The sequence below is a fragment of the Entelurus aequoreus genome, linkage group LG05 (genome assembly GCF_033978785.1).
Source record: "Entelurus aequoreus isolate RoL-2023_Sb linkage group LG05, RoL_Eaeq_v1.1, whole genome shotgun sequence".
NCBI classification, from domain to species: domain Eukaryota; kingdom Metazoa; phylum Chordata; class Actinopteri; order Syngnathiformes; family Syngnathidae; genus Entelurus; species Entelurus aequoreus.
Window position 1 is genome coordinate 31,956,364 of NC_084735.1, and position 26,089 is coordinate 31,982,452.

Below are 26,089 nucleotides of genomic sequence, written 5' to 3' on the forward strand. Positions count from 1 at the left end.
AGAGACATGCAGTACAAATTAAAATCTGAGACAAATAAAAAGGTTTGGAAAAAAATCTGGAGATAAAGATGTGTGTATCACAATCCTAGTGTGTGTAAAGTGTGAAAATGTGTGTATCACAATCCTTATATGTGTGCAAGATGGGAAGATGTGTGTATCACAATCCTTATATGTATGCAAGATGGGAAGGTGTGTGTAAAGCATTGTGTGTAATATTTCGCAAGAACTGTGAAGCAGAGTCTATGCCTAATATTAGGCTAATCTGCACAGTGGTTTTGTTTACTGTGTGTAGACTTTGTTAACTGTGTGAACATAAACTTTAGTGTGTAAGCAATTGGGGGAAAAACTGTCATGTACAGGTGCTGAGTAGCTTTATTCAAAACAACAGTGACCTCTTTTGGGGGGAAATGTGAACTGCATGTCTTGCGCTCGAACGTCTAGTTCATTTGATAAAAAAATAATATTTTTAATGTAAACCAATTCAAAAACCGTATACGCCTGAATAACTTTCGCACAAAAAAGAAAAATGGGGCTAGGAGAGTAGTTAAAAGTGTTGGACAAATAAGAATCCGAAGGAAATTTAGACACGTTGTGGGAGCACGTGCAGTATGTACAATATGGCACAGACACAGCCACATCATTAGGTACACTTACACAGTCTAAAGGCAGGTAGAAGGACAATTATACTCTTAAGAACGTTTGATTTTCATTAGAAGAAGAATACAGACGTTGAGTGCTGCTGCAGGTGCAGTAATTGTATTCACGCCAGTTACTGTGCCATGGCCGAGAGGGATTTTTACGTAATGGGGATGTTACGCAACAGCGACACAGGGAGCTCGTCGGCAGAACTTGGCTCCCTCTGACTGCATGATGCGCATCACTTCAACAGGACTATACGGATTAGATTAGATCCATCTATCTATCATGTCTCCGGTCAATAATGGAGGTAAGACGCTTCCAATGCTCTACAAGTGACATTTTTGTCTTGCAAATATTCTCACTTGAAGAAGTGTGACGTCTGTACTTGGTGTACTTTGTCATCACTGCCAGCTAAAATCATCATCATCGTCTTTATTTCAGTAGCTACATTTTTAAGATGCATATTGGTTAAATGTCTATATACTACTTAAACTCATACTTTTAGAAGTAATACTTATGTATATATGTTTAGTGTAAATAATACTTCTCCTGCATAGTACAGTATCATATCCAAATGTTTACATTTGCATGTTACATGTTTACTTGATGTGCATAGCTATAATATTTTATCACAGCTCTAGTTCATGTTTGCATATTGTGTATAACTACAGTGTAGTACAGTAGTCCCAGCAGGCACAAGACATTAAAACAATGTTTTAATGACATTAAAACAACGTTTTAATGTCTTGTCAAACATCAAACCCAAACCTAACTTTGGATCAATATGCTTTTTGACGACGTTTAATCAATGTTGGGTTCTGACGTTGATTCGACCATTGAATTTTGGTAATTTTCCAACCAATATGGGGCGGCATGGCGTAGTGGGTAGAGCGCCCGTGTCAGAAGCCTGAGGGTTGCAGGTTCGCTCCCCGCCTCTTACCATGCCGTTGTGTCCTTGGGCAGGACACTTCACCCTTGCCCTCGGTGCCACTCACACCGGTGAATGAATGTTGAATGAATGATAGGTAGTGGTCGGAGGGGCCGTAGGTGCAAATTGGCAGCCACGCTTCCGTCAGTCTACCCCAGGGCAGTTGTGGCTATGAAAGTAGCTTACCACCACCAGATGTGAATGAATGATGGGTTTTTAACATGTAAAGCGACTTTGGGTACTTAGAAAAGCGCTATATAAATCCCAGGTATTATTATTATTATTATTATTATATTTTACAACACAAATGCAACGTTGAAACAACATGCTTTTTGACTACGTTTATTCAATGTCAGGTTGTGACGTTGGTTTAATTTACCATTGAAATGTGTTCAATTCCCATCAACGTTGTTTCCATTTAAAAATACAACTATTTTGCAACGTTGTTTTTTATAAGTCAGTTTTAAAGGACATGTATGTATAATCAATGTTGTATCAATGTCTTGTGCCTGATGGGATATGTAGAAAGTGTAAGTGCTACTAATACTTCAGTACTACAAACCCATGTTAAGATGTACAAGTAAGTAATACTATATGTATTGTACATCAGGTGCAATAGCCCCTCCTGTGTATTTAATAGATAGTACTTACAATACTATGAGTAATGCTCAGAGTAAACATCTTATGTTTAAAGTTAAAGTTAAAGTACCACTGATAGTGGCAAAATTATTCTCTGCATTTGACTCATCACACTTGATCACCCCCTGGGAGGTGAGTGGAGCAGTGAGCAGCAGCGGTGGCCGCGCCCGGGAATAATTTTTGGTGATTTAACCCCCAATTCCAACCCTTGACGCTGAGTGTCAAGCAGGGAGGTAATGGGTCCCATTTTTTTATAGTCTTTCGTATGACTCCGCCGGGGTTTGAACTCACAACCTTATTGTCACATTTATAGTACAATTATAGTATTTCTGACAGTATTGCATTACTAAAATTACACTATTACCACCCCGTTGTTTAGGTGTGTAATACTGTAATGACATTCTTGGATGCAGGTGCAGGTTTCAAAGGTTTTACTGCAGTTCAAGCAAAGGTACAAGAGAGTATAGGCAAAAACTTAGTCAAAGGCAAAAATTGTTCAGCAACAAATTGAGGAAGGTATATTTATAGATGTTTGGTAATGAGTCACAGGTGGAGTGTGGAATGGCAGAGTCTGATTGGCTGTGAGGCAATCAGCAGATGAGAGTAGTTAATAGACTGGAGATGAGGATCTCTGGAGTGAGGGTGTGGTCCTGACAAATACCATGTGTATAGTTTTAAATAGTTGGAATATACATGTATAATTGCCCCACTTGTCAAGAAAGAATTGGGTAATATTGCCTCACTGTATATACTGTATGTAATAATACAGTATTACTGTCCCATTGTTCGGATGGACAGGTAAAAGTACTACTGTATAAATACAAATGTAGTTTCTCTATGTAATTGTGCCATGTTCAGAGGTATAACTAAGTACTTAACGAAAGCTGACACTTTTAACATAAAACGTATGTATAACTCCCAAATGTTCAGTGTAAGTAATACTTTTCTTTTACAGTACAGTGTTACTGTACTTTCCAAATGTTTACATGTACTTGATTTGCATAGCTATAATACTTAATTATTGCCCCCACTGTTTTGAACGTATACTGTATACTTACTACAGTATTGTCATCCCAATGTTTAGAATAGTGAAAGTGCTACTGGTGTGTTACTAATACTTCAGTATTACAAAACCAGTGGTAGTATGTACAGGTAAAAGTACTAAAACTACTATGTAAATCTAATGCAGTAATTTACAATACTAGTATTGTATGCTATTTTTTCTCACACCGTTGAGTACAGTACAAAAATAGTATTTTTGACAGTATTGTATTTCTAATATTAGACAATTATCCACCCCAGTGTATTAAAACAGTTAGTAATACCTGTGTATAAAACATTAAGATAAACTGTATATTTGTCCCACTTATCAAGAAATGAATACAGTGTTATTGCCCCACTGTACTACGTATACATAAGCAACACCACAGTATTACTGTCCCAATTTTAGATGTACAAATAAAAGTACTATAAATACATCCAAATATAATCGTTCCATGTTAATATGTATAACAAATTACTTATATATAGCTAGTGTATTATTTTCCAATGTAATTTATTAGTGTTCCAATATAATTTGCTACTTGTACTTTAAATTCTCTGCCTGGATATTATACTTAAAACATACACATACTATAATGTTATTGTACTATTTAATCAAGTTCAATACTTTGTATAATAATATTTTACAATGTTAGATGTGGTGATTAATATGTATCTATCGATGTATATATACAGTCCCACGCAGTTGTAAATGCTAATAATGTAATGTTGTGTAAGTGTACTATGGTCCAAATATTTACTCTGACTATGAATATGATAACTGTTTATGTGTTCACATGCCAGAGAAGATCATATCCTTCTGAGAACCAGCATCTCTGGAGAATATTTAAGATCTAGAAACAGATACATTTTCATTTCTTGCACGCAAGCGAACAAAAACAACAGCTTGGACTGGACTTAAGATAAATTCAAGTCAGATGTCTTCTTTAACACAATCAGTCTGTTTTGGGAGTTGCTTCCATCTCCAGCCAGGCATCACAACAAAAGTGTCTCCAATGTGACCGCGCAGGATTTCATATGTTGACTAATATTTGCTATCCAAAAATCCTTTATTGCACTGGGGTGACACATGACACATGCCAACACAAACATGATGGATCAGAAGTGTGTGTGTGTGTGTGTGTGTGTGTGTGTGTGTGTGTGTGTGTGTGTGTGTGTGTGTGTGTGTGTGTGTGTGTGTGTGTGTGTGTGTGTGTGTGTGTGTCGTGCGTGCGTGTGTGTGTGTGTGTGTGTGTGTGTGTGTGTGTGTGTGTGTGTGTGTGTGTGTGTGTGTGTGTGTGTGTGTGTGTGTGTGTGTGTGTGTGTGTGTGTGTGTGTGTGTGTGTGTGCGTACATGTGCGATGTCCTCATTGCATCTTATTAGACACAGATGTTTCACTTTTACATTGTACATTATGGAGTATAATATTGTAGCAAAACAATTTGCAAATGTGTATCTCAATCTTTGTGTGTTATGGCACCCATGTTTTTGTGTTCTTATTTGTGTGTCTGTGTTTAGATTTGTCTGTGTGTGTCTGTGTTTAGATTTGTCTGTGTGTGTGTGTGTGTGTGTGTGTGTGTGTGTGTGTGTGTGTGTGTGTGTGTGTGTGTGTGTGTGTGTGTGTGTGTGTGTGTGTGTGTGTGTGTGTGTGTGTGTGTGTGTGTGTGTGTGTGTGATAACTTTTGCTACACTTGTACTGTGGCAGATCGAATGGTGGACGATACATATAGTCGATACCAGACTGATACTTTTACTTGAATTGTTATGATCTTGAAATAATTTTGTCACCACTGTAGTGCAAAATAATGACAACAAACATTGTTTTAAATGGTTGTCAAGGCAATATTTCTATTCATTATAATAAATATATTAATCTATCTATAATAATCTTTTGTCATACAGTGACTTGCTGGTAGTATAATATCACACATTCCAGTTGTACACTGGGGCGGGGTGGCTCAGATGGTAGAATGGCCGACCAAAAACTTGAGGGTTCCTGGTTTGACCCCAATTTTCGCCATCATAGTCACTGCCGTTGTGTCCTTGGGCAAGACACTTTGCTCCCAGTGCCAACCACAATGGTGTACATGTAGCTTAATATAGCTTGTTTACAAATTCAGGGAATAATTCCCTGGACACATGAGGGCAAAAAACAAATGACTTTTAAGAGTAGTAGATAGTAGTTTTTGATTTGGTGAGGTTATTGTGTACTATTGACTTTTTTGTGATCAAACACTTGTATTTAATAAAAAAACTGTTAACATTTGTTAACATTTACTGTTAATACATGTGACCAGTATTGATATTGGTATCGGCTGATCCCACTCACAGATGATCAGTATCGGAATCGGCAGCTACAAAACGCTGATCGGGAACATCCCTTCTGAAATGGCTTGCCAAAGCAAGACAGTTGCATTTAATCAATCAATCAATCAATGTTTATTTATATAGCCCTAAATCACAAGTGTCTCAAAGGGCTGTACAAGCCACAACGACATCCTCGGTACAGAGCCCACATATTTAAAACAATAATTATCATTAATTTCCAAGATAGACTATATGTTTCACGAATAATAGTGTTGTCTTTGTTTTCTTCAGGGTCAATGAGATAATCTAGTCCAGATTTAAAAACTTTAAATACAGTTAAGGGTTTCCCCGACAGGCAATGACTGGACACCCAGTGTTCTGTTGAATTTCGCTGCTTCCTCGAAAAAAGCGTAAAATGGGAATTAAAACGAAAATGTAAGCTATCGTTGTTTGCGTCAATGTGAACTTCATCACGTCGTGTTTGTCTACTAGCTCACTGTCCGTTAATATGCAATGTGCACGTTCTCACGCTGTACCCAGCAGGCACAAGACATTGAAATAACGTTGAATTAGGTTCTGATATTGAGCAACTCCTACTTAAAGTTGGAACAACATGCTTTTTAAGGACGTTTAATCAATGTTGGGTTGATTCGACCATAGAATTTTGGTCATTTCCCAACTAATATTCTACAACATAAATAGAATGTTGAAACAACATGCTTTTTGATGAGGTTTATTCAATGTCAGGTTGTGACGTTGATTTGACTATTGCAATGTGGTCATTTCCCAACCAACAGCAAGGATCCAATGTTAGACATCAACATTGTCTCAATTTACGAATACAACTATTTTGCAACGTTGTTTCAAAGTCATTTTTAAAGGGCATGTATGTATGATCAGCATTGTATCAATGTATCGTGCCTGCTAGGGTAATGTCTACATGCTTGCTGGTCAGAAGATACATCGAAATATCTTTTTTTTTTTTTAAATCACTACTTACTAGTACACAAGGCATACGAGGCAGCTGGTTCGATGAGTAATTTGTCCAAGACAAATTTCTGAAAAATTTCCTGTTGTGCGCAAGCGCGTGCACATTGGGTAGCAGACATTGATGGGTAGCGGTTATCGACAGAACACCATCTTCCACAAGATGATTGGATGATTAGTCTTAGGCTGAATCCCTTTTTGATTGACAGCAAAATGATATATAAAACACTGCCATTGCATTTTTCAATTGTCACTCTGTTGTTCCAGTTGATATGGAGAATTTTACTACCTTTTTAGTGGCATGTTCTTTGTAAAATCTAGCATCTTTTATCTGCAATTGAAGATTGTACACGTGTTTACAGAGCAGCTGGAGGTCCTGAGTTCAATCCCGGGCTTGGGATCTTTCTGTGCGGAGTTTGCATGTTCTCCCCGTGACTGCGTGGGTTCCCTCCGGGTACTCCGGCTTCTTCCCACCTCCAAAGACATGCACCTGGGGATACGTTGATTGGCAACACTAAATTGGCCCTAGTGTGTGAATGTGAGTGTGAATGTTGTCTGTCTATCTGTGTTGGCCCTGCGATGAGGTGGCGACTTGTCCAGGGTGTACGCCGCCTTCCGCCTGAATGCAGCTGAGAAAGGCTCCAGCGACCCCTCGCGACCCCGAAAGGGACAAGCAGTAGAAAATGGATGGATAGATGCTAGCTTCCCCTACTTGAAAGACCAGTAGCCACCACTAGTATACGGCCTGTGTTACAATGTACAATAATAACTATTATAAAGACAGAGCAAGACAATATAATAACAAAATAATTCATGCTCAGTGATACTCATTACCAATAACACAGATTTGTTTTTAAATTTATATACGTTTTTTTTAGCCTTTTTAAAGAAAATATATGCATCATCGCCTGTTAAGCAAATTATATAATGATGTCATATTGAACACGCCCCTAGCCACGCCCCCCACACCCTATACCATCATTAAAAGCAACCCTGCAGTTGTTTTTAATCTGGACCTGAACTAATGAGGTCTACATGGTGAAATAAGGGTTAAATGTAACTTTATTTCATTTTTGCAAATAAATGAAATATTTCCCACACCATAAACTTAGTTATAATAAATCTTTATGCAACATTTAGATTCATTTTATCGTTACATTGCTGGTTTTTGTCGTTGATTTGGGACAACATTATTCAATGACTAGGACATTTGAAGTGAAAAGTATCAGTCTGGTATCGACAATCATTATCGCCCACCATTTGAATCTAACTTCAGCCTTGTTACACACACACACACACAAATCTAAACACAGACACAAATTAAAACACGGCCATTTGGATCTGATTACACACACAGATTGAGATACGCATTTACAAATACTGTAGTTTTGCCACAATAATATTTCAATAAAATACTGTACATGATGTCATTCTAATGGTGTTGATGCCCCAGTAGTGTGTGCGGACAAGACCAACGGTAAGGTGACGGGAGACACCAGTGCAGCGCTAAAAGGTTTGGAGACCATCGCTCCTTTGGTCCGCACTGCAGAAGAGACACCTGATCCCATCCCTGCCGAGGTACAAGGTATGATTCCCCACTGGATCGACGGCAGCCTGCTCCGAAATGGCCCTGGGAAGTTTGAGTTTGGAGAAACTCAGTGAGTGGATTGAAACACGTGTTAGTGTATTTCACTGAAAAGGACACATGTTATAATGCTTTTCCTTGGACCCAGCTACAACCACTGGTTTGATGGCATGGCTCTGCTACACCAGTTCAAAGTGAAGGAAGGTCAGGTGACATATAGGAGTCGGTTTCTGCACAGCGACGCCTACACGAAGAACAGCGAGCAAGACCGCATCGTTATTTCAGAGTTTGGTACCATAACCATGCCCGACCCTTGTAAGAACATCTTTCAGCGATTCTTCTCTCGCTTTGAGATCCTGAGTGAGTATTAACATGGATACTATTTCTAGCACTGAGGGACAGTTTCAGCTTTTTAAGAGCAAAGCTTGTTGCGTCAAACATATTTGGAGAACATAGATGGTGTTCCTTTCTTAAGCCCAACATTAGTGACCTTACACATCTGGATTATTATTATTATGTACAAAGTTTGCTGGGAAGAAGTGAAGTTGGTGGCATTTGCTCGTTAAAAATCTCTTAAAAAATAAACTCAAGTTTTTCACATTCAAATCTGATAATCCTACAAGGTAAGTCATCCTGTCTTGTATTGGTCAGGGTTTGTCTGTTTGTTAGTTAACAACATTACTTAAAAAATCATGGGCAGTTTTATATAAACTTTCAGGAAATGTCTGAAATAGGATAAGGAACAATTGATTTGATTTTGTGGGAAATCTTGATCTCTTCTACTACATTAAGAGGCTTAACTTCTCTGTATGTGTATTCTAGAGGCCCTGCCTCCACCCACAGGGACAAAGAGAGTGAAGTGCTTACAAGAGATGACTGAATAAAACGAAACACACATAGACACTACACTAGCACAGATCATAGGTTCTTAATCTTTTTGACCTCATGGCCCAACTTTTCTATTACAGAGGTGCCTGCGGCCAACTCACATATTACCACTGAATTAGTCATCTTACTCTTGATTTTAATCGTATTCAATAATTTAGTCTAGCCTACTTACAGTTTATAACAGATATTGTCAAGCATTGACGCCAGAGGTTGTTGTGATTTTGAGGATGCAGACGAACGAGGTAGCAGCGTGAGGTAAAAAGGGGGATTTATTAATAAACAACGGGAAAGTGCTTTTCCCGTTGTTATAATATTTCTGAATGATTCAATGTACTGTTTTTCAGGGTAAATCATTAAAGGTAGTTTAAGTTAATCTTTGAAAATGTATATATTGAATATGCAAATCAGATTAATGTGCAGGATGCTTGGCTTACTTTATTGTATATTTCATTTTATCGTACATTTTGCATTGATATTTCTTGGGCATGCACATTGCGTTGATTCTGTGGTGGCCCATTTGACTTGTCTTAGTACTTTTTGTCCAAACAGCAATACTTTATCCTACCACTTCTGTGTAATAATAATGCAATATTACTGCAACAATGTCCTGTAGCACTTGACAATGATTAGCTATTTTGTGTCCTAAACCTTTTACCCACTAAGTGTTTGTGTAAAGTTTGTTTTCTAACATTGTCTGTGTTGGAGGTCACCACAAACATTATTATGCAAGAGACTGTACTGCAGTAACCGGAGAGGAGAGCAGACATTTTGTTTATAAGCGAGTCCTGCAGAATGAACACTGAAGACTTCCACTTTCAAACACTGCAGTTGTCATGTGTCTTTGTCCATTCTAGAGCCCACAGACAATGCCAACGTCAGCTTTGTGAAATACAAGGGAGACTACTATGTCAGCACAGAGACCCACCTGATGCACAGGGTGGACCCAGACAACCTAGAAACACTACAACAGGTACACAACAAAACACACAACACTAAAGGCAATTCAATGAAATGTATTATTCACCAAATATTATATTGTTTTATTTCGTATTTCTTAATAAAATGTTTTTGTTTAAAAATGTCATGTTGTCACGTTTACACCTCATATTAAAGGTTATGAGGATGCTTTTCAAACCTGTTTCCCAATGGACTGCAATATATCTGTGAGTGTGGCATTGAGGTGTGGTAGCCAGAGGGGTCTGAATACTTGCTAAATATAAGAAACAAAATCACTATGTCACTGATCCCTCCTGCTATGTTATGGGCGGATTGTGATGAAACTTTCAGGAAATGTCCAAAACGGGATAAAGAAAAACTGATTTGATTTTGGGGGCGATTTCTACTACGTTAAAAGGCTTAACTTTTTTGCAGCTTAATTCACATGATGGTTAACCAGCACCTGTGTGAAGTTAGCTTTCCACCTTGTCCAAATCACTCCAACCTTGTCCCATTCGTTTGTGCCCCATTTGTGCTGGTTTGTGCAGCAAACATGTTCGTTTGTGTCGTTATTCATAACGAGGCCTTACAACCATGTCAACATCTTACCAAAGCTGTCCCAATCGTTTGTGCTGGTTTGTGCTGCAATTTTTGTTTGGGTCTAACTATTGTAGATTTTAGGTTTATAACAAATTAAATTATAACACTACCTTCTTAAAATCTCCCCAAACTTGTCTCAATCGTTTGTGCTGCAAAAAGCTTTGGTATAAGTGTTATAGTTCTTGAGTTATTAACATTTTATGTTTTTTATGTTATTACCATGTTATTATTATGTTGTATAATATAAAGAACATATTTAACAAATACATGTCCGTATTTAGCAGCACGGTAGCATTCATGCCTCACAGTGGGATCATGGGTTTGACTGTTCTTTGTTTTGCTCAACAGTATACTGATATAGTACATTAATTCGCTCGCCTATGGAACACATACAAAACCTATGTAAAAAACAGACTTAAAATCCAAAAGTAACAAAAACAAACTATGGCATTCAACTTTTTGCTCGAATATACAGAAACTATATAATCAACATTACTCAACCTTAACAACAAGGTTAAACTCACTGTTTTGTGAAAAAAACAAAGTGAGACATAACTTGTTGAAACCCCTTTGAGAGGTCATCGTAACCAGTGTTGGGTTAGTTACTGAAAACCAGTAACTAGTTACAATTACTAGTTACTTAATTTCAAAAGTAACTCAGTTACTAACTCAGTTACTTACATCAAAAAGTAATGCGTTACTGTGAAAAGTAACTATTTAGTTACTTCTTTTTTTCTTCTTTTTTTTTAAAGCTCCCATTAATGGCCTTTTAGCCTTCATTTCAGTACTGTTATTGCACTGGAGAATAATACAATCTGTTGATCAACTTGACATGCATTTTTATTTGCATTTTAACATAATTAATGAAAAACAGTGCAACATAAAAAGGCATTTCTCCTTTCTTTAAACTTGGACCAATGACCATTAATAAAAAACAACTGAAAGTGCAACATAAGAAGGCACATCATCTTCCTTGAGACATAGATAGTGAAATAAAGCCTGACATCTGGAGTGATGCTGCTGTCTTCCACACTTGGAGTCATGGATTGTAGAGTCCTTGTTTTCAGTGGCAGGATCATTGACACAGATGGTGAAGTTTCAGATGTAACACTTTTGAGGGGTTTAGGCACCTGGAGGACCTCCTCTGCCACTCTCACATCATCATCAGACAGGTTGATGATGTATTTGACATTTTTCTTCAGGGTCTTGTGGGTCAATGCAGAGTATATAGCTGCCTGCTGCTGCAACATATCATAAGTGGAGTTCCACTTCGTTGGGACATCATGTATGAGCTTTATGAGTAGGCAGCTTTAGTATTTCTTGCTTTCATGAGCAGCTGTTGTGCTAGGAAACCTCCTTCCTGATCCATCCTATTGACTGAGATGTGATGCCAAATTCACTATATGTGCAAAGCACCTATCTGTGGTCCCAGTCCTGCCTCATTCACTGCAATTATTTGATTTTTGGCATTATCACGTGTGACTGGGAAATCTTTATCTTCCATTCCTCCACTGCTTGTGTCAGTACCTGCGCAAGGTGACTCTCGTAGAGGGGGCGTGTCTGCTCATCTGCCAGTCTGCTGTGATTAAGTGAGCTCTTATCGTCACATAGTTTCCCTGGACGTGCACCAGTCTGTCGTGAGCGCAACAGATGATGCTCTGGATAGTTCATCCACAACTTTTTTCTTCTCATGCTCATAAAGATCTGGCACAATCTTAGCGCTGTAGTAGGTGCGCGACGGGATGTCGTAACGTGGCTCAAGCACGTTCAGCATGTGTTTAAAACCCTCGTTTTGCACAACAGAGTCTGCTACTATAAACACACTGATTGAATGGCGCGGGGCGTTCAAGCTCTTCCGTTACTCCGCTCACCATGACCACACTGTGTGTGGACTGAACGTGCATGCGAACAACTGTAGTGGATTGTCCGAAGCTTAAACAGGCAACAAAAGTAGTTTAGTACAACAAATTTATTTACCCATTATCAGAAGTGCAGTTTGAATTAAGTTAGCCGTGCAGACAGACCACATGTTACTCCGGAGTAAACAAGACACACACAAGCCAAAATCACTGTCGAGTTCCGGTCTTCTGCCATTTTTTATATGTCTCTTGTGCGTCATTGTTTGTTATCTAATGCGTCATGATTGTTTTGTTTTGGTTTTGTCTGTTCCAAAACAACCTTGTATCTCTTAGTCATATTTGGAAATTCTAAACATTCTGTAGACAGGTTGGCACAACTCCATATTCACCTTTGTCCCACTGGCACAGAATAGAAGAGAAATTAAATGAGCGTACATTCTTGATAGACATGCAATATAGGTCAAAGGTCAGAAATTCTACTACACAACCTTTTTGTTTTGTTTTATATATCAAACCGCGGATCACGTGTGTGCCTCCCCTCCCCACACCCAGACACACGCCTCTTTTCTTCTCTCCGGCGTGTGACAGGGAAAGATTTAGAAGAAAGACACCGCAGCGCATCTGTTTCTAGCCGATACTACATAAAAAATAACGTAAAATAACGCAGTAACGCATCATGTAGTAACGGTAACTGAGTTACTGAATATAAAAAAATAACGCGTTAGATTACTAGTTACCGCCGAAACTAACGGCGTTACAGTGTTACTTTGTAACGCGTTAATCCCAACACTGATCGTAACCCTACTACACCGAGGATGACCTCCTGCAGTCCAATCATTTCTTCTTTAAATCCTTGTAAGTGTCGAAGGAAGTGAGGTTGAGGCGAGCAGAAGGTCTTGGTGGTGATGAATTGTTTAAATATTCTTTCCTAATACTGTATAAACCTACTCCATCCTATTTTAAATATTTTTCCATGATCGCTTACTGTATATATTTGCCTCTTGACCTTTCAAAACACAGCCAAATGTGCACGTGTGCAGGTAAATAAACAGTAGCTTAACCCCTGATTTCCACAGGATGCGGAACGCCAGCTAAACGTAACCTCTATGGGACATCACCGCCTTCTGTCATCCGGCAATCCCCACCGCCGTTCTGTTGCTGCTCCGGCGTGGAGCTTGCAAATCCGTGCATAACCATGTGATAAAGTAAACACTGAAGTAAACACCGCAGAACGTCTCAAGAAAAAGACAACTGTTTTGCCTTATTGCAGAACGACCACTTTATTTTCTTTGTAGCGAGCGACAACACAAACAGTGACGACATCCCCGGCGAGCGTTGTAGAAACACAGAACTCCCATGAACCACGCCCCTCCGTATCAGCTGGTATTTGACACAGGAGCCCATATGCCCGCATAGCTGCCAGGGATATGCCTGTATATGACTCTTTATTTTGGAGCTTCAGAATCAGCACTTGGGTCAACAAGGTGAAATTACGTATGAAAACCCTGGACAAGATGACTTCATGTCCTTCCCCGCCCATTAGGACGTTTCAAAGTGTAAAATACAATCCGCCTTGAAGACGGACTATTTTATTCTGAAAATAAACCGTATAATTTGTTGTGTTTGTGCATGGCTTCCTGTCCAACACAAGCAGATTTTAAAAATAGAAGCTCTGCGTTTATTTAGAGCAGTGTTTTTCAACCTTTTTTGAGCCAAGGCACATTTTTTTCATTGAAAAAATGCGGAGGCACACCACCAGCAGAAAACATAAAAAAATGAAACTCAGTAGCCGATATTGACAATAAAAAGTTGTTCTCGCATTTGTTGGATATGAATTCAAACCATAACCAACTATGCATCACAATAGCTCTCAAAGTAGGTGTACTGTCACTACCTGTCACATCACGCCCTGACTTATTTGGAGTTTTTTGGTGTCTTCCTGTGTGTAATGTTTTAGTTCTTGTCTTGCGTTTCTATTTTGTCTTTTCCTGTTTTGTTGGTATTTTCCTGTAGCAGTTTCATGTCTTCCTTGAGCGCTATTCCAGGCACCTGCTTTGTTTTAGCAATCAAGGCCATTTAAGTTGTCGCTGTCCTTCTTTGCGGGGACATTGTTGATTGTCATGTCTTGTTCAGATGTACTTTGCGGACGCCGTCTGCTCCACACACTGTAAGTATTTGCTGTCGTCCAGCATTCTGTTTTTGTTTACTTTGCAACCAGTTCAGTTTTAGTTTCGTTTTGCATAGCCTTCCCTAAGCTTTAATGCCTTTTCTTAGCGGCACTCACCTTTTGTTTATTTTTAGTTTAAGCATATTGTGATCACGACAAACCATGTTCCCAACATCTACAAAGCATTTAGCTACTTGCTGCCACCTGCTGATATGGAAGAGTATTACACGGTTACTCTACTATACTAGACAGCACCGACACTCAAATGATAAATGGGTTATACTTGTATAGCGCTTTTCTACCTTCAAGGTACTCAAAGCGCTTTGACACTATTTCCACATTCACCCATTCACACACAGATGGTGGGAGCTGCCATGCAAGGCGCTAACCACGACCCATCAGGAGCAAGGGTGAAGTGTCTTACTCAAGGACACAACGGACGTGACGAAGTTGGTAAAAGGTGGGGATTGAACCAGGAACCCTCAGGTTGCTGGCACGGCCACTCTGCCAACCGCGCCACGCCGTCCCCAACAACGGCACATTTGCAGATTATTATTACGGGTTTGCAAAAAATATTTTTAACCCAAATAGGGGAAATTACATATTCTCCTACGGCACCCGGCACAGTGGTTGAAAAACACTGATTTAGAGCATGAGTGCAGAACGGGAGTGCCATGGTGGTACCGTACCACAAGCGGTGGAAATGGACACATTTACTCGAATAAAAACGGAAAGTGTCCGCCGCCATGGCGATTACGCACCGCAGCTGTGACTCATCCTGTGGAAATCAGGGGGAATGAGACTCTAGACCGCCACCTGAAACCTGGAAGTGCCTCTAGGTCACGTGATTGCAACCCAGAAGTCGGAGGAGCGGCACACCTAGAGCATTTTCACCAATGTTATTCTGCTGTTGCTATTAATTCTTCTTTGGGATTGGATTATTTGACCGATCGGCTATTAACAGTCCAACCAACAACAATTAACAAAAAACAAACGTAAAATGTTGGCAATTTTATCATTTATTGATTGAAGAAGGCCTTGTTAGCATGTTTACTGAGAACCATACTTAGCCTCCTCACACTAGACACCCAACCTGCTCACACACTGCTGTGGGGTGGCGCTCTGACCTCATGATTACAAGTTACAAGCATAAGAAATTCAAAAAGGAAAGTGATTCTTCTCATTCACCGCTCTGCACCCTAGGTAGACTGGAGCAAGTTCATTGCTGTTAACGGAGCCACCGCCCACCCTCACTATGCCCCCGATGGTACCACCTTCAATATGGGCAACTCCTATGGTGGTAAAGGTCCGTAATCATCACTGCTACGCGTGAAAAGCACGTTTTGCATTGTTTTGTGTGATTTTCTCTCGATTCCAGGAACCACGTACAACATCATTAGTATTCCTCCTGAGAAATCCGACCAAGAGGACACCCTGAAAGGTGCCAAAATCCTCTGTTCCATCCTACCTGCTAACAAGTCTCAACCCTCCTACTACCACAGCTTTGGTAAGCAAGCATCTAACGGCCGCTGGGCAGTTTTTAATGTCCTAAAAAAATTTGCATATTTTTTAAATTAATGCATCTACTCTCTAGCTATGTCGGAGAACTTTGTGGTGTTTATTGAGCAGCCAATTAAAATGGACTTGTTGAGGATAGTCACTTGTAAAATGAGGGGAAAGACCTTCTCTGACGCCATCTACTGGGACCCCAACCTAGAAACCATCTTGCACGTCATAGACAAGCGTACTGGTGAGGTGAGAGGTCCCTGTTAGGTTGAAGGAATTACTCCGACATGTCTAAAAAATTAGCCTTTTGCTCCCTTTAGGCCAGCCCGGTGAAGTACTACGCCAAAGCGTTCGCCACCTTCCATCAGATCAACGCCTTCGAAGAGGATGGATTCTTGATGTTGGACCTGTGCTGCTCAGATGACGGCCAAGCCATCAACATCTACCTCCTTCAGAATTTACGCAAGTCGGGAGAAGCGCTTGACGAGGTCAGCACAATTACGTTTTTGACACTTTTCCTAATCTTTTTGCTTTGCACATTACATCATTTATCATATCTAAGGTTTAAAACACTGCGTTCCAACTATGGGAAGGAAGAAAGTGAGTGTGAAAGACATTGCTGAGAAGAAGAAGTGGATGATACTAGATAAATTAAAGAAATAAATCATCAAACATACGACTGCACGTTTAGCCAATTCGTAGAAGCGTATCAGTGCCGTTCTGTTGAAGCAGGAGGAGACAGCCAAGAATGTTCAAATAATACAGTGCATCTGGAAAGTGTTCACAGCGCTTCACTTTTTCCACATTTTGTTATGTTCCAGCCTCATTCCAAAGTGGAGTCAATTCATTTTTGTCCTCAACATTCTACAGACACTACCCCATAATGAAGATGTAAAAAGGTTTTTCAAAAAAGTTTAGCAAATTTATTAAAACTACAAAACTAAAAAGCCTGTGTTTATTAGTATTCATTATTTTCTCAATACTTTGTTGATGCACCTTAGGCAGCAATTACAGCCTCAAGTATTATTGAATACGATGCCACAAACTTGACACAACTATCTTTGGGCAGTTTCGCCCATTCCTCTTTACAGCACCTCTCAAAATCCATCAGGTTGAATGAGAAATGTTGGTTTTCATTCAGGGTGTACATTGCTGCATTCACCTTGGCTGAATTCCTCTGTGGAGAGAGGAGAATCTTCCAGAAGGTCAACCATCTCTGCAGCAATCCACCAATCAGGCCTGTATGGTTTAGTGGCCATACGGATGCTATTTTTTAGTAACAAGTTTGGATACCTGAAAGATTCTCAGAACATGAGAAACAAAATTATCTGGTCTGATGAGACAAAGATTAAACTCTTTGGCATGAATGCCAGGCATCATGTTTTTAGGAAACCAGGCACTGTCATGATCTGTGGTTTGGAACATGTTTTATGTTATTTTCTGTTTAAAGACTCCATAGTTCCTGTTCTTTCTGCTCATTCCATGCCTTGACAAGTAAGTTTTTGTTTGTTCCTGCTACTGTTAGTAAGTTTTTCTCATCCATAGTTTATGCTAAGTTTTAGTTTAGCTTCGAGTGTGATCAGGCACGTTATTCTGTCGGCTTGCTTTCTGTTTTGTACTCCTTTGATTTTGTTAAGAATAAATCATGTTTTTACCTGCACGCCATGTCCGGAGTAGTCCGTCTACATTTCTGGGAGAACGACCCCGTAGCAAGCTGCGACCCCCCCATCGTGACAGGCACGGCTCATCACCAGGCCAATACCATCTCTACAGTGAAGCATGGTTGTGGCAGCATCATGCTGTGGGGATGTTTTTCAGCGGCACAAACTGGGAGACCAGTTAAGATAGAGGGAAAGATGAATGCAGCAATGTACAGAGAAATTCTGGATGAAAACCAATGCTTCCCATCCAATATGACGGAGCTTGAGAGGTGCTGGAGAGAGGAATGGGCAAAACTGCCCAAAGATAGGTGTTCCAAGCTTGTGGCATCGTATTAAAAAATAATTGAGGCTGTAATTGCTGCCAAAGGTGCACCAACAAAGTATTGAGCAAAGGCTGTGAATGTTTTTATTTTTATTTATTTTTAATAAATGTGCAAAACATTTTTAGAAAACATTTTCACATCGTCAATGGGTTATTGTGTGTAGAATTTTGAGGACAGAAATGAATGCATTCCATAAGGCTGTAACATAACCAAATTATGGAAAAAGGTAAAAGCTATGAATACCTTCTGGATGTGCTGTATCTAAACTGCAGACACTTGCCAATGAAAATATCACAAAGCTACTGATGCTGTATTTGACTGAGTAGCAGCTCAAAGGGTCTAAAATGTGGCCTGAGGGCCATTGGTAACCAACAGTTTTTTTTAATTTGCCTGCAAAATATATTAAAGTAAAAATAAAACTGTTTCAGCTGTAAAAGAGCAAAAAATAGACTATTGAAATGAGAAAAAGTTCACATGTACTATACTAATAATAGTACTAATTATATCAGTGGTTCTTAACCTTGTTGGAGGTACCAAACCCCACCAGTTTCATATGCGCATTCACCGAACCCTTCTTTAGTGAAAAATAAAATGTTTTTTTTCAAATTCAAGACAAAGTTATGTTTTTGGTAACACTTTTGTATGGGGAACATATTCTAAGTAACAAAGACTTAATTTAGTGTTAGGGTTAGAGGGTTAGGGCCAGGGTTAGAGGGTTAGGGTTATAATAAGGCCATGCCGAATAAGGCATTAATAAGCACTTAATAATGACTAGTTAAGAGCCAATATGTTACTAATTTGCATGTTAATAAGCAACTAATTAATGGTGAATATGTTCCCCATACTAAAGTGTTACCATGTTTTATTACTGGTGCACAAAATGAACCGTGCATGAACATCACCTTGTTCAAACAACAAAACCAACACGGTGCATAAACTCACAACAAATTACACACCTGTAAATCAGTGTGACTTCTGCTGTTGTCGTATCTGTAATACGCCGATAGGGAGAAGTTTTTATTTACACGATGAGTCGGGTGTGTCTTGACCTCCACCGAACCCCTGAGCCCGATTCACCGAACCCCTAGGGTTCGATCGAACCCAGGTTAAGAACCACTGAATTATATACTTTGTCATCTACTGTATTTTACATAGGTCAGATGCTATGGAGAAAATTCAATTAAGAAAATCTTTAAATAATTAATTAAATGTGTCATTAAGTAATCCATCCATCCATTTTTTTTTACCACTTGTCCCTCTCTGATTATTATTATTATTATTTGATGATTTAGTTATTTAAAACATATTTTAAATATTTACTGTAATTAAGTATTGATTTTATTATCAAATGATTAATTACATTGTGAAATAATTATTTAAATCATGAAATAATTAATTAAATCATGAAATATTTAAAAATGTATATTTAAATGTACTTTAATATTAAAAAATAATGGTTAATTTAATAACAGAATTATGTATTTAATGTTGAATATAATTAATTAAAAACACATTTAAGTAATTATTTAAAGATTGTTTTTGTCCCATTTGACCCTTCATAAGAGGCAGGGTTTTTTTCCCCTTAAAATATATCAAACATAAGCTGCAAAAAGTTTGGACACCCCAGATTTAAGTGTATTAAATGACTTAAAAACTTTGACTTTTACAACATTGGTGAGCTCACACAGGCACTGGGGGTAAATTAGTATCTTGATAAACTACAGTATGTTGTGAATCAAAATTAAAACAAATCTAAAAATACGGTTTAAATTTTAAAAAATAGTGTAAAAAAAATGCAAAGGAAGATTTTCAAGTCATGTATCGCTGCAGTTTTTCCTTGCAGGTGTACAACAGCATGAGCAGAGCCTTTCCTCGCCGCTTTGTCTTACCTCTAAACGTGACTAAAGAAACGCCAACGGACCAGAACCTGAACACCCGTTCTTCCAGTACAGCAACATGCATCAAAACCAGTGACACTCGGGTGCGTTGACAAACTATACTGTAATACTCTAGTTATGTCAGCAAGAAATATTTAACCAGTAAGCAAATACAGTAAAGTCCAAAATACAACCAAGCTGCTAAACTCACAGGTTGACTCTTTGCTGACCATGCAAGATCATTTAACCACTTGATCCTCGCTTGGTCATCAGGTGTTCTGTCAACACGAGGATCTCCATGGTGACGACCTCCACCAATATGGCGGCCTGGAGTTCCCTCGCATCAACTACGAGCGATACAACACAAAGCCGTATCGTTATTTCTATGGCTGTGGCTTTCGGCACTTGTTTGGAGACTCCCTGCTTAAGATGGACCTGAAGGACAAGATGCTGAAGGTGTGGGCGCGCTATATGCCGTTTCATCTTTTGTAACTGCTTTACAAACATGTTTCAACTAAAAGAAAAACCTCATAGCTGCAGTTTGAGATGCAAACTTGAGCAATGTTGTACTATTACCAGCCATGTATTAACATTAAGAGTAATAAACTCAGTTGATTTGAGAGTGAATAAGCAGAAGTTTCTGCGATCAGCAGTATACGATCTGACAAGAACAGCGCAGCCAGGTAACTGTTAATGCAACAGACATTCACCACTAATAACCGTAGCACAAATGATGTACAATTGTAGTACTTTTGACTGGGGAGTGTTAATCGAGTGGCAAAAATCAAACCCTACGCCCAAATGTTAGTTAGCAAGGTACTTCCTGGTTCATTGTAAGATGACTTAAGGTGATAGCAAACCTGTCAACTCCCAAAAATGTGCCTTATTTTCAAATGGTGTGGGCGTGACCATTTGCATTACAAGTACCATTCATGCCCATGTGACTTTAGGTCTGGTACCAGAAGGGTCTGTTCCCATCAGAGCCCGTCTTTGTGCCCTCACCGGACGCCGTGGAGGAGGACGATGGCGTCATCCTGTCCGTGGTTCTCTCGCCTTCACAGGTCAGATGTTAAGCAATATCGTTTAGTTTTTTTCTTCCACTTGTGCAAACTTTCTGAATGTCCACAAGACAATCCCATTTGCAATGGTGACTTGGAGTAGAACCGTGTCCCAGCCAATCAGTGAGGACAGGTACTGATAAAAATGAAATGACCATATTGACCTGACCATGGCTACGTTCACACTGCAAGGTAGGATGCCCGATTCAGATTTTTACTTTTTTTTTGGCAAATCCGATATTTTAATGTAGTCGTTCACATTATAAAAAAAAGTGATATCTAACGTGAATGCAGTCTGACCCACATGCAGACGTGACGTCATGGCGTCACACGTGCTCCAAGTCTAGTAGGTCTCAGTCCTGGCGCATTTGTGGCAATTCCAAGGATTTTGTGCAATCAAAGTCAACATTTTCTGAACCAAATTATTGCGTGTAGAAGATTAAGAAAGAAGAGGGCAGGCATTTTGGCTCTCGCAGTTTGCTTCGACGTCTGCTGGGAAGAGCGTGTGGGCGAGCAGTCGGAGACAGGAGTGGTGGAACGTTTGCGCGATTTCCCAAAATATAATATTTTTGCCTGTTTTCTGCTCATTTGTCAACTACTTATTTTGCAACCGTCTATTTTGGCGAAGGATTACAAGGCTTATCGCTTTTTTATGGCGTATTGGTCGGATCAACGTGACCCGATTGTTCAGACTGCAGTAGCAGCGGATACATTTCGGACTTGTATCCACATACGAAAGAGGCCTGGGCCGGGATTTTAAAATGAAAAAAGCTGATACAGGTCACATATGGGCAAAAAAAAATGGAATTGACCAGCAGTGTGAACACGGCCTATTAGACGAACAATCTTTTTCAACATATTAAAAGATCAAACGATTAAGTGTCAGTGCAATAACAACTGGTGATGACATCATCCTAAAATTAGCATAATTTTTCAACATTGTATTTTATTTATTATATTTTTTTATTTTATTTTTTAAACTCTTGTGTTTGCTCTAATTGGCTTGGGGACAAGTCCCTTGGCGCCACCTACTGGTTTGCATGCACACATCTCTAGACGCCGCGGCTTTATCAGATCATGAAAAATACCCTCTTATATTTAGAATTTAAAATATTAAGTAGAGGTGTCCTGCTTCGATATTGGCGAAAAAGCAAGTATAGTCTTGCATGTAAAAATGTTTGATATCGTCTGCAGCGTGTTTACTTGTGCAGCCAGTTAACATCTAAATGTCCTCCAACAAGCACACAAGTTTGATCTTTTACTGTATTTTACTCAAGTCATTTACAAAAAGTAAACATAAGAGCCAACAGCTACACGTCAGCTCAGTACACAATAACACACAAGCTAGACATACAGTATAGGCCAAAAGTTTGGACACACCTACTCATTCAATGCATTTATTTTCATGACTATTTACATTGTAGATTGTCACTGAAGGCATCAAAACTATGAATGAACACATGTGGAGTTATGTACTTAACAAAAAAAGGTGAAATAACTGAAAACATGTTTTATATTAGAGTTTCTTCAAAATAGCCACCCTTTGCACTGATTACTGCTTTGCACACTCTTGGCGTTCTCTCGATGAGCTTCAAGCACACCTGTGAAGTGAAAACCATTTCAGGTGACTACCTCTTGAAGCCCATCAAGAGAATGCCAAGAGTGTGCAAAGTAAAGGGTGGCTATTTTGAAGAAACTCTAATATAAAACATGTTTTCAGTTATTTCACCTTTTTTTGTTAAGTACATAACTGCACATTTATTCATAGTTTTGATGCCTTCAGTGACAATCTACAATGTAAATAGACATGAAAATAAAGAAAATGCATTGAATGAGAAGGTGTGTCCAAACTTTTGGCCTGTACTGTGTGTGTAATAAGTGTCCTTAATTGAGCAATATTGAAGTCTTAAACCCCACATTTGTCACTATAAACAAGTATCAAACAATTATTACCGCTAGTATTAAAGACCTACTGAAACCCACTACTACCGACCACGCAGTCTGATAATTTATATATCAATGATGGAATCTTAACATTGCAACACATGCCAATACGGCCGGGTTAACTTATAAAGTGCAATTTTAAATTTCCCGGGAAATATCCGGCTGAAAACGTCTCGGTATGATGACGTTTGCACGTGACGTCACGGATTGAACGAAAGTATTGGGACACCATTGTGTCCCAATACAAACAGCGTCTGTTTTCATTTCAAAATTCCACGGTATTCTGGACATCTGTGTTGGTGAATCTTTTGCAATTTGTTTAATGAACAATGAAGACAGCAAAGAAGAAAGCTGTAGGTGGGATCGGTGTATTAGCGGCTGGCTGCAGCAACACGACCAGGAGGACTTTGAGTTGGATAGCAGACGCGCTATCCGACGCTAGCCGCCGACCACACGATGATCGGGTGAAGTCCTTCGTCGCGCCGTCGATCGCTGTAACGCAGGTGAGCACTGGTCGTGATGAGCAGATGAGGGCTGGCGTAGGTGGAGAGCTAATGTTTTTAGCATAGCTCTGTCGAGGTCCCGTAGCTAAGTTAGCTTCAATGGCGTCGTTAGCAACAGCATTGCTAGGCTTCGCCAGGCTGGACAGCATTAACCGTGTGGTTACAGGTCCAGGGTTTGGTTCGGTGTCTCCTGATAGTAGAAGTAATAGTAGTATTGTTGATCTTCTGTCTATCCTCCCAGTCAGGGGCATGTTTCTTCTGTTTCTATCTGCATTTACGCACGATGCTATCACGTTAGCCCCGAAGCTAAAGTGCTTCACCGATGTATTGTCGTGGAGATAAAAGTCACTGTGAATGTCCATTTCGCGTTCTCGACTCTCATTTTCAAGAGGATATAGTATCCGAGGTGGTTTAAAATACAAATCTGTGATCCACAATAGAAAAAGGAGAAAGTGTGGAATACAATGAGCCCTTGTACCTAAGTTACGGTCAGAGCGAAAAAAGATACACCCTGGCGTCCTGCACTGCACTCTAATCCTTCACTCTCACTTTCCTCATCCACAAATCTTTCATCCTCGCTCAAATTAATGGGGTAATCGTCGCTTTCTCGGTCCGAATCGCTCTCGCTGCTGGTTTAAACAATGGGGAAATGTGAGGAGCCTTTCAACCTGTGACGTCACGCTACTTCCGGTACAGGCAAGGCTTTTTTTATAAGCGACCAAAAGTTGCAAACTTTATCGTCGATGTTCTCTACTAAATCCTTTCAGCAAAAATATGGCAATATCGGGAAATGATCAAGTATGACACATAGAATGGATCTGCTATCCCCGTTTAAATAAGACAATGTCATTTCAGTAGGCCTTTAAGTATTGTACTTCCACATTTATTAATAAAAAGACATAATCTAAAACTCTAAAGCCACAGATCCCGAGCTCATCATGTGTAATAAAGAAGTGCCATTCAAATAATGCAATCGCTCTTCTGGCAAGTAATCAATGACAGGTGCCAGCTTGCGGACTTGAAATAACCGACCAAGTCAGGGGAGTTTTTGTCATCATCCGGTGCTTTGAACCTCCTCGCCGAGCTTAAGTTTTTTTTTCTCCTCCTATCCTTAGGATAAAGGAACATTCCTCCTGGTTTTGAATGCCAAGACGTTCGAGGAGTTGGGAAGAGCAAACGTAGCCGTCAACATGCCTTACGGCTTCCATGGGACCTTCAATGCCTCGGCTTAAAAGGTGTCTGTTACGACATGTTACACTGTGCTCAATAATAATTATATCAATAAGCCAAATAATACAATGAAACAACCACTATGTTGATGGTACTCAACTCATTTGCTGCTTTAAGCCTTACAAAGTTCCACGCATTTCTTCATACTGTTTATACTTCTTATAGTAGTAGGATTATGTTACATGTGTACTGTAGAACTGCCAAAGTGCTACCAAACTTGTTTTTTACTCTTTTGTGTGCTTTTTACAAAAATGTTAATCCAATTAAAACTGTCTAAATACAGCTAATAATGCCTTAAATCATGTTTTTTTTGTATGGTGCTGGAACATTGTGTGTGTTGTTGTTTTTTTTTGCTTCATACTTCCATGCTGCACAGCTTTACCTAAATGCTTCCTGTGCTTTTCCCTGATGCACTATTTTTTGTTGTTGTCAATAAGTACATATTCATCTGCACTTTGCCTGCCCTCTTTGCATCCTGGGTACACGACCAACATACCACCCACATCCAAATGAAACATATATTTAATTTTAAAGTCTAACATTAGGAAGCAGGCACAAGCAATAAATGCTTAATTTAAAGGTACTTTAGTTTGAATGAATCGTTTACATCAGATTAATGTGCAGGACACTTTGCTTTGTAAAAAAAATATTTTACAGTTGTTTCTATCATGCATTCATACATCATATATTTATGCCCAAATACATTTCACTCACAAGAGTTAACTAACTTTACTTCCTATTTAAGCCTTTCCTCGAAAATAAAGTAGAATCTTAATTTAGTTTAATCTTTAACCTTTTGCTTGGCAGAACTCAGCAGGAAAGCGGGGCAGGAATGTTGTCGGGCCACAGTTCAGTTGTATTTAAAGCTGAGTTATGTCGAAACGTTACATAAGTCCCGACTAAACAAGCAGAAGGTCTCACATGCAGAACCAGCAGCACCATCTCACGGTAAAGTTGACAAAATACATGACTCGAAATGTCTTTCCAAGAAAAACAGCACAAAAGGCCTAACATGAAACATCAGTAATCATAAAAGAATGGAAGCTAAATGCAAACGTCCAATATCAGCAACTCACAAGTTAACAGAAGTGGAAATAGCACTGAAAGTGTGTACTTGAGTACAAGTACTGTGACATTGCTTAAGTTGTACTCAATTACAAGTAAAAGTACTTGTTTTAAAAAAATACTTAAGTAAAAGTACAAGTTACTTTTCTTAATAACTAATAGTTTTTAGTATTAATTACTTTTTAACTGTTGAATGTTTTATTGCGTCATCAACAGCAGGCTAGGGTTGTACGGTATACCGGTACTAGTGTAGTCTCACGGTACTAATGAATCACAAACGGTACTATACTATGTTTGAAAAGTAACGGTTTCCAATGTATGTATTTATTTATTTAACGGGCATGA

The 26,089-nt window shown here is 39.2% G+C and overlaps 1 protein-coding gene across 2 annotated transcripts; it reads left to right on the plus strand.

Annotated features, from left to right (window-relative positions):
- Positions 1–699: 699 nt before the first annotated feature.
- On the plus strand, positions 700–24,684 carry LOC133650496 (carotenoid-cleaving dioxygenase, mitochondrial-like). 2 transcript variants are annotated; one of them, XM_062047810.1, is made up of 12 exons: positions 700–946; positions 7,996–8,200; positions 8,276–8,487; positions 9,870–9,985; positions 15,781–15,883; positions 15,956–16,084; positions 16,172–16,332; positions 16,404–16,571; positions 19,911–20,048; positions 20,218–20,400; positions 20,895–21,005; positions 24,565–24,684. In XM_062047810.1, the coding sequence occupies exons 1-12, from the start codon at positions 925–927 to the stop codon at positions 24,679–24,681; spliced, it is 1,665 nt and encodes a 554-aa protein (XP_061903794.1). In that variant the 5' UTR covers positions 700–924; the 3' UTR covers positions 24,682–24,684. The 2 variants fall into 2 exon arrangements, with proteins under 2 accessions (XP_061903794.1, XP_061903795.1); XM_062047811.1 differs by having other exon boundaries at positions 805–946; positions 7,999–8,200.
- The last annotated feature ends 1,405 nt before the right edge of the window (positions 24,685–26,089 follow it).

What these genes read in the sequence shown, in the direction of transcription:
- LOC133650496 (XM_062047810.1), top strand. Translation starts at nt 925, where the DNA reads ATGTCTCCGGTCAATAATGGAG. An exon ending in TTTGAGTTTGGAGAAACTCA is followed by an intron (nt 8,201 to 8,275) that starts GTGAGTGGATTG and finishes CCTTGGACCCAG; the next exon opens with CTACAACCACTGGTTTGATG. An exon ending in TGGTTCTCTCGCCTTCACAG is followed by an intron (nt 21,006 to 24,564) that starts GTCAGATGTTAA and finishes TCCTATCCTTAG; the next exon opens with GATAAAGGAACATTCCTCCT.